The following is a 10,000-nucleotide window of genomic DNA, read 5'->3' as shown; positions in this document are numbered from 1 at the left end:
GGGAGGGATATGGTTAACCAGTTGTTATAGTGGCTGTGGGAGGGAGGGAGGGAGGGAGGGAGGGAGGGAGGGAGGGAGGGAGGGAGAGAGAGAGAGAGAGAGAGAGAGAAAGAGGGAGGGAGGGAGGGAGGGAGGGAGGGAGGGAGGGAGGGAGGGAGGGAGGAGGGAGGGAGGGAGGGAGGGAGGGAGGGAGGAGGGAGGGAGGGAGGAGGGAGGGAGGGAGGGGAGGGAGAGATATGGTTAACCAGCTGTTATAGTGGACTATGGGAGGGAGGGATATGGTTAACCAGCTGTTATAGTGGACTATGGGAGGGAGGGATATGGTTAACCAGCTGTTATAGTGGACTATGGGAGGGAGGGATATGGTTAACCAGCTGTTATAGTGGACTATGGGAGAGAGGGATATGGTTAACCAGCTGTTATAGTGGACTATGGGAGAGAGGGATATGGTTAACCAGCTGTTATAGTGGACTATGGGAGAGAGGGATATGGTTAACCAGCTGTTATAGTGGACTATGGGAGAGAGGGATATGGTTAACCAGCTGTTATAGTGGACTATGGGAGAGAGGGATATGGTTAACCAGCTGTTATAGTGGACTATGGGAGAGAGGGATATGGTTAACCAGCTGTTATAGTGGACTATGGGAGGGAGGGATATGGTTAACCAGCTGTTATAGTGGACTATGGGAGGGAGGGATATGGTTAACCAGCTGTTATAGTGGCTGTGGGAGAGAGGGATATGTTTAACCAGCTGTTATAGTGGACTATGGGAGGGAGGGATATGGTTAACCAGCTGTTATAGTGGACTATGGGAGGGAGAGATATGGTTAACCAGCTGTTATAGTGGACTATGGGAGAGAGGGATATGGTTAACCAGCTGTTATAGTGGACTGTGGGAGGGAGGGATATGGTTAACCAGCTGTTATAGTGGACTATGGGAGAGAGGGATATGGTTAACCAGCTGTTATAGTGGACTATGGGAGAGAGGGATATGGTTAACCAGCTGTTATAGTGGACTATGGGAGAGAGGGATATGGTTAACCAGCTGTTATAGTGGCTGTGTCTGTTATAGTGGACTATGGGAGCTTCTTAACAGATAGTGAGTATATATTGTAGAGTTTAATATGGTATATTAGTATAATATAGTAAAGTAGTATAATATAGTATAGTAGTATAATATTGTAAAGTAGTATAATATAGTAAAGTAGTATACTATAGTAAAGTAGCACAATATAGTAAAGTAGTATAATATAGTAAAGTAGTATAATATAGTATAGTAGTACAATATAGTATAGTAGTATAATATAGTATAGTAGTATAATATAGTAAAGTAGTATAATATAGTAAAGTAGTATACTATAGTAAAGTAGCACAATATAGTAAAGTAGTATAATATAGTAAAGTAGCATATTATATTATAATTTGTAAGTCGCTCTGGATAAGAGCGTCTGCTAAATGACTTAAATGTAAATGTAAAATAGCAGTGGAGTATAATTTAGTATAGTAGTATAATATAGTATAGTAGTATAATATAGTAAAGGAGTGTAGTATAGTGCATTATAGTAGTATAGTTTAGTGTATTATAGTAGTATATTATAGTATAGTATAATATATTACAGCGGAGTATTGTTTTGTATAGTATAGTATAGTGACGTTTATAGGGCAGTATAGCATAGTAATATAGTGTATTAGTATAGCATGGTATTATAGTATAGTAGTATAGTAGAGTATAGTATAATATATTATAATGGTATAATATAGTATAGTAGTTTAGTAAAGTAGAGTATAGCAGTTTAGTATAGTAGAGTGGTATAGTATAGATGTATAGTAGAGTAGAGCATTGTATAGTATAGTAGTATAGTATAATATATATATATATACATATACAATAGTAATAATATAGTATAGTATAGTAGTATAGTAGTTTATTATAGTACAATATATAATAATAATATGGTGTAGTGGTGTAGTATAGTAGTATAGTATAATAGTAGTATAATATAGTATAGTGGTGTATAGTAGTATAGGAGTTAAGTATATAGTATAGTAGGTATTTGTGGGCCACTAGGACCATCACACGTACTCACACACACACACACACATCACACACACACACACACACACACACACACACACACACACACACACACACACACACACACACACACACACACACACACACACACACACACACACACACACCATCACGGCAGCATTTAACCATCAGGCAACACCAAGCAGGATTCCACATCAGATCATAAATAAATACAAGACTGTACCATAGAACTAGGTGGAACACAACTGTGCCCACAGAGGAAAGCCATCCCACCCCGTCCTATCCTTTATCACACGGTATGAAATCTCACAGGCCACCTGTCGGTGTAGCAGACAGGATCTAACAGGTTAACTGTAGCCCATTCTACTGTGACAGCCTTTTCTCTGAGACTGAGGAAGTGTCGTCGCGTCCCCCCCCCATGATGCACATTGTTAATGTTGTTGTGAACATGGGTTTGTTGTACAAACTCTTACTATTCTAAAAAGTGATGCTGGCTCAGCGCAGAGCCGGAATGACTGGCCAGTCGCACTTAAGTCCCATTCAGGGCCCATTATAGAAGGTGAAACTGACCCAGATTGATTGGCCAGTCGCATTGACTCTCATTGAGAGGCCATTCTAAAGGTGATTCTGGCTCAGCTAAGAGCCAGACTGACTGTCCAGTCACACTGAGTCTAATTCAGGGCCCATTATAAAAGGTGACACTGGCTCTGCTAGAGCCGTTATGGAGGTCACAGTGGCTCAGCCCAGACCCATAATGGAGCTCTGTCTAATGTGGCAGAAATTGGAAGATGAATAATTCAACTAACAGGTCATGAATCAGTTGGCCATTTAAACCAGCTTAACACACACACACACACACACACACACACACACACACACACACACACACACACACACACACACACACACACACACAGAGAAAGTGATCTGAGTGGAGCTCCCTTGTGTTGTGATGAATTGATAAGTAAAGATATTCAGGGTTATTTAATTTACCATGTCTCTGATGACATATTTTACTACCACTTTTAACCTTGTGTGGTGTGTGTGTGTGTGTGTGTGTGTGTGTGTGTGTGTGTGTGTGTGTGTGTGTGTGTGTGTGTGTGTGTGTGTGTGTGTGTGTGTGTGTGTGTGTGTGTGTGTGTGTGATGTGTGTGTGTGTGTGTGTGTGTGTGTGTGTGTGTGTGTGTGTGTGTGTGTGTGTGTGTGTGTGTGTGTGTGTGTGTGTGTGTGTGTGTGTGTGTGTGTGTGTGTGTGTGCTCCTCTTGTCTTTTCACCTTGTCCCAGTAATTTATCTACTTCATAAATACTGCTAGCGAGGGTTACACCTATAACTCACTGTTTAAAGAAACACACACACACACACTACAATGTCATATCTCTACGTCTAGAGATAGCAGTGATGTCATATCTCTACGTCTAGAGATAGCAGTGATGTCATATCTTTGAACCCTTCAGGGAGGTTTATTTATTTATCAGGTGCGCACCCCTCTGTGTCTGTCTGTCTCATCTGGGTTATGTATGTTCTGTGTGTATATTCAATCTCTCTCTCTCTCTCTCTCTCTCTCTCTTCTGTCCTGTCTTGTTATGGTAAATCCTCAACCATTCTCTTTCCATTTGTATCTAAGGCTGTTTTTTATCCCTCTCTCCCTCCCGTGCTTACTACTACTGCTTTTGGCATGTCTGATTTATGTTCCCTCACTCTCTCTCTCCCCCTCTCTCTCTCCCTAACCCCCTCTCTCTTTCTCTCTCTCCCTCTCTCTCTCTCTCTCTCTCTCTCTCTCACACTCCCCTCTCTCTCTCTCTCTCTCTCTCTCTCTCTCTCTCTCTCTCTCTCCCTGTCTCTCTCTCTCTCGCTCCCCCTCTCTCTCTCCCCCTCTCTATCTCTCCCCCCTCTCTATCTCCCCCCTCTCTCTCTCTCCCCCTCTCTATCTCCCCCCCTCTCTCTCCCCCTCTCTCTCTCTCTCTCCCCCCTCTCTATCTCTCCCCCTCTCTCTATCTCTCCCTCTCTCTATCTCTCTATCTCTCCCCCTCTCTATCTCTCCCCCCTCACTCTTTCTCTCCCCCTCTCTCTCTCCCTAACCCCCTCTCTCTTTCGCTCTCTCTCTCTCTTTCTCTCTCTCCCTCTCTCTCTCTCTCTCTCTCTCTCACGCTCCCCTCTCTCTCTCTCCCTCTCTCTCTCTCTCTCTCTCACACACTCCCCTCTCTCTCTCTCTCTCTCCCTCTCTCTCTATCTCTCCCCCTCTCTATCTCTTCCCCTCTCTCTCTCTCCTCCCCTCTCTATCCCCCCCTCTCTCTCTCTCCCCCTCTCTCTCTCTCCCCCTCTCTCTCTCTTCCCCCTCTCTATCTCCCCTCTCTCTCTCTCTCTCTCTCTCCCCTCTCTCTCTCTCTCCCCTCTCTCTCTCTCTCCCCTCTCTATCTCTCCCTCTCTATCGCTCCCTCTCTATCTCTCCCCTCTCTCTATCTCTCCCTCTCTCTCTCTCTCCCCTCTCTATCTCTCCCCCTCTCTCTCTCTCTCCCCTCTCTATCTCTCCCTCTCTATCTCTCCCTCTCTATCTCTCCCCTCTCTCTATCTCTCCCCCTCTCTCTCTCTCTCTCTGCAGGTGTTGGTTGCGGTTGGACACATATTTTATATGGAGCTTCATAGGCCCTGCCACGCTCATAATAATGGTAAGACACACACACACCCACACACACACACACACACACACACACACACACACTGTATATTCCTACTTTAAAAAAGAACTGGGTTTTAAGTACTGCTTAATCTCTGTGAATGTATGCAGGAACTTTATTATACTGTAAGAAGAGAGATAGCTGGTACTGTGGTTATATACCTTTATAATCATTCTGGTTCTGTGGTTCTATAACTCCATAATAATTATGGTTCTGTGGTTCTATAACTCCATAATAATTCTGGTTCTGTGGTTGTACTGTGGTTATATACCTTTATAATCATTCTGGTTCTGTGGTTATATACCTTTATAATAATTCTGGTTCTGTGGTTCTATAACTCCATAATAATTCTGGTTCTGTGGTTCTATAACTCCATAACAATTCTGGTTCTGTGGTTCTATAACTCGATAATAATTCTAGTTCTGTGGTTCTATAACTCCATAATAATTCTGGTTCTGTGGTTCTATAACTCCATAATAATTCTGGTTCTGTGGTTCTATAACTCCATAATAATTCTGGTTCTGTGGTTATATACCTTTATAATAATTCTGGTTCTGTGGTTCTATAACTCCATAATAATTCTGGTTCTGTGGTTCTATAACTCCATAACAATTCTGGTTCTGTGGTTCTATAACTCGATAATAATTCTGGTTCTGTGGTTCTATAACTCCATAATAATTCTGGTTCTGTGGTTCTATAACTCCATAATAATTCTGGTTCTGTGGTTCTATAACTCCATAATAATTCTAGTTCTGTGGTTCTATAAATCCATAATAATTCTGGTTCTGTGGTTCTATAACTCCATAATAATTCTGGTTCTGTGGTTCTATAACTCGATAATAATTCTGGTTCTGTGGTTCTATAACTCCATAATAATTCTGGTTCTGTGGCTCTATAACTCCATAATAATTCTGGTTCTGTGGTTCTATAAATCCATAATAATTCTGGTTCTGTGGTTCTATAACTCCATAATAATTCTGGTTCTGTGGTTCTATAACTCCATAATAATTCTGGTTCTGTGGTTCTATAACTCCATAATAATTCTGGTTCTGTGGCTCTATAACTCCATAATAATTCTGGTTCTGTGGTTCTATAACTCCATAATAATTCTGGTTCTGTGGCTCTATAACTCCATAATAATTCTGGTTCTGTGGTTCTATAAATCCATAATAATTCTGGTTCTGTGGTTCTATAACTCCATAATAATTCTGGTTCTGTGGTTCTATAACTCCATAATAATTCTGGTTCTGTGGCTCTATAACTCCATAATAATTCTGGTTCTGTGGTTCTATAAATCCATAATAATTCTGGTTCTGTGGTTCTATAACTCCATAATAATTCTGGTTCTGTGGTTATATAACTTGATAATAATTCCTTCTCCAGGATGATAGTATATATATCTCATCCACACCTCTCATATGGAACGCCTATATGTATTCATCAGTAGCACACAGAACATAGTGGCGTGTGTAGTGAATAGGATGCCGTTTGGGACCAAGCCTTAGTTAGCAGCAGAATGTCCATCCAACAGTTCTATTCCTAGAATCCATCTTTCCAAAGTTCCTTCCTTTCTCACAAAAGTTCTTTAGCTTCCATTGTCAGCGGAATGTTCACAGGACTTCTGGTGTTCTAGAATGTTCTGCTGTGCTTTGTCTGAGCCAGACATGAGAGATATAGACAGAGGGGGGGCAGAGAAAAGAGAGGGGGTGAGGGAGAGAGAGAGAGAGAGAGAGAGAGGGAGAGAGAGAGAGAGAGAGAGAGAGAGATAATGAGGATGACACTGAACCAATTAGGTGGATGACAGTGTGTATTCAGGGCTGCCTGGTGCTAGTAAACTCACCACAGAGATAACACCAAGGCCAGCTCTGACAGCCAGCCAGAATGTGTAGGAGGAACGCAAGCACTCACACACACACACACACACACACACACACACACACACACACACACACACACACACACACACACACACACACACACACACACACACACACACACACACACACACACACACACACACACACACACACAGACACATACACACCAACACATAACCAGAGAGAGGTGAAGTGTGTAGAGGGAACTGTAGTACCTGTCTATGAGATTAATATAATATCCCAGTCTGGCCACTGAATATAGGATATATATAGTCGTACATCATGTTTACTGTTTATTTACATGTTTATTGTGCATACGTCTACATACATGAAATTCAGAAAGTATTCAGACCCCTTGACTTGTTCCACGTTTTGTTAGGTTACAGCTGTATTCTAAAATGGATTAAATGGTTTATTTTCCCCTCATCAATTTACACACAACAACCCGTAATGACATCACAATACCCCATAATGACATCACAATACCACATAATGACATCAAAATACCACATAATGAAAACAATACCCCATAATGACATCACAATACCCCATAATGACATCACAATACCCCATAATGACATCACAACACCCCATAATGACATCACAATACCCCATAATGACATCACAAAACCCCATAATGACATCACAATACCCCATAATGACAATGCAAAAACTGATTTTATACATTTTTTGCTCATTTATAAAAATAAAAAACTGAAATATCACATTTACATAAGTATTCAGACCCTTTACTCAGTACTTTGTTGAAGCACCTTTGACAGCGATTACAGCCTCAAGTCTTCTTGGGTATGACGCTGCTACAAGCTTGGCACACCTGTATTTGGGGAGTTTCTCCCATTCTTCTCTGCAGATCCTCTCAAGCTCTGTCAGGTTGGATGGGGAGCGTCACTGCACAGCTATTTTCAGGTCTCTCCAGAGATGTTCGATCGGGTTCAAGTCCAGGCTCTGGCTGGGTCACTCCTGCGTTGTCTTGGCTGTGTGCTTAGAGTCATTGTTCTGTTAGAAGGAGAACCTTTGCCCCAGTCTAAGGTCCTGAGCGCTCTGGAGCAGGTTTTCATCAAGGATCTCTGTACTTTTCTCCGTTCATCTTTGCCTCTATCCTGACTAGTGCATACATGGACATATGCATGAGTATACTGGAATGGTATTATACTGTCTTATATAAAAGCTATGTATCATGTCATTCAATGTTGAAATCCTGACAGGTGGGTCCCGTGTGGCTCAGTTGGTAGAGCATGGTGTTTGCAACGCCAGGGTTGTGGGTTCGATTCCCACGGGGGACCAGTACGGAGAAAAATGTATGAAATGTATGCATTCACTACTGTAAGTCGCTCTGGATAAGAGCGTCTGCTAAATGTAAAAAGTGTGTGTGTGTATATTTCAGCTGAACGTGATCTTCCTGGGTATCGCCCTCTATAAGATGTTCCACCATACAGCTATCCTCAAACCAGACTCTGGATGCCTGGACAACATCAAGTAAGTCTGTGTGTGTTCATGCTTGTGTCTGTTTGGACTGTCCGTGTGATCGTCTTTTATTGTCATTATTTAGTCACTATGTCATTATTTAGTCACTATGTCATTATGTCATTATTTATTCACTGTCATTATTTTGTCACTATGTCATTATTTAGTTACTATGTCATTATTTAGTCACTATGTCATTATTTAGTCACTATGTCATTATGTCATTTTTATTCACTGTCATTATTTTGTCACTATGTCATTATTTAGTTACTATGTCATTATTTAGTCACTATGTCATTATTTAGTCACTATGTCATTATGTCATTATTTATTCACTGTCATTATTTTGTCACTATGTCATTATTTAGTTACTATGTCATTATTTAGTCACTATGTCATTATTTAGTCACTATGTTATTATGTCATTATTTATTCACTGTCATTATTTTGTCACTATGTCATTATTTAGTCACTATGTCATTATGTCATTATTTATTCACTGTCATTATTTGTCACTATGTTGTGTCATTATTTAGTCACTATGTCATTGTTTAGTCACTATGTCGTTATGTCATTATTTAATCACTATGTCATTATTTCATTATTTAGTTACTATGTCATTATGCCCACCATTCACTATGTCACATCACCTCACTAAGATATCTACATTGTAAAACATTAACTGTATCCCAAATGGCACCCTATTCTCTACGTAGTGCACTACTTTTGACCAGAGCCCTATGGCACCCTATTCTCTACGTAGTGCACTACTTTTGACCAGAGGCCGCTGGGTCAAACGTAATGCACTACATAGGGACCAGGGTACCATTTGGTCCAGAGTCAGTGACTGTGTAATGACTGCAGCTGCATGTTAGAACTCTGACCACAACCCAGTCAGAACTCTATGACAGAGAATGTCTGTCAAATGGCTTAGTTTAACTCCAACAATATGTCTGAGACTGAGGGTTGGGAGCGGATAAGAGACCAGAGGGGATTAGAGAGAGACGGAGAGGGGGGTTTGGAGAGAGACCGAGAGAGAGGAGGAGAGAGAGGAGGAGAGAGACCGAGAGAGAGGAGGAGAGAGAGGAGGAGAGAGACCAAGAGAGAGGAGGAGAGAGAGGAGGAGAGAGACCGAGAGAGAGGAGGAGAGAGGAGGAGAGAGACAGCGAGTGAGAGAGAGAGAGAGAGAGAGAGAGAGAGAGAGAGAGGAGGAGAGAGACAGCGAATGAGAGAGAGAGAGAGAGAGAGAGAGAGACGAGGAGAGAGACAGCGAATGAGAGAGAGAGAGAGAGAGAGAGAGAGAGAGAGACAGAGAAAGAGAGCGAGACAGAGAGGGTGTGGGGGGGGTGGAGAGAGGCCAAGAGAGGGGAGGAGAGAGACAGCGAGTGAGAGAGAAAGACATCATTTCCTGACCTGAAAACATACTTCCTCAGATCGTCTACTTATGTCTTGTCCATTCTAGAAGGCCTCTCACTGGCCTCTCTCTCCTTCAAGTTGTTCCATGACACACAAACAACCAGGATGGGTCCCAAATAGGTTGCCCTATGGTCCCTGGTTTAAAGTAGTGCACTATATAGGGAATAGGCCTCTGGTCTAAAGTAGTGCACTATATAGGGAATAGGGCCCTGGTCTAAAGTAGTGCACTATATAGGGAATAGGGCTCTGGTCTAAAGTAGTGCACTATATAGGGAATAGGGCCCTGGTCTAAAGTAGTGCACTATATAGGGAATAGATTTCCATTTGGGACACAACCTGGGTGTTTGTGTGTGAAGCCAGATTTAGTTTAGTCACATGCTGCTTAGAGCTGTAACAGATTGATTGAAGATAATACCTAGTGTGAATATTAAAGCCAGTTAGAGCATATAACTCTACGCAAAATGGTGACACTGCATACTACCACTGACTG

The 10,000-nt window shown here is 41.9% G+C and overlaps 1 protein-coding gene across 5 annotated transcripts in view; it reads left to right on the top strand.

The window, feature by feature from the left end:
* Positions 1 to 4,610: 4,610 nt before the first annotated feature.
* LOC106602108 (adhesion G protein-coupled receptor L3) overlaps positions 4,611 to 10,000 on the top strand; it is a 20,667-nt gene continuing 15,277 nt past the window's right edge. For all 5 annotated transcript variants that reach the window (XM_045712973.1, XM_045712972.1, XM_045712971.1 and 2 more), the window contains exons 1-2: positions 4,611 to 4,723; positions 8,015 to 8,106. In XM_045712973.1, the coding sequence (XP_045568929.1) occupies positions 4,721 to 4,723; positions 8,015 to 8,106 (95 nt within the window). In that variant the 5' untranslated portion in view covers positions 4,611 to 4,720. The remainder of the gene's footprint in view (positions 4,724 to 8,014; positions 8,107 to 10,000) is intronic.

This window comes from Salmo salar, unplaced genomic scaffold, assembly GCF_905237065.1.
Source record: "Salmo salar unplaced genomic scaffold, Ssal_v3.1, whole genome shotgun sequence".
In the NCBI taxonomy this organism is placed as follows: Eukaryota; Metazoa; Chordata; class Actinopteri; order Salmoniformes; family Salmonidae; genus Salmo; species Salmo salar.
Note: the sequence above shows the minus strand (reverse complement) of the source record. Positions and strands in the feature narration are given on the sequence as shown.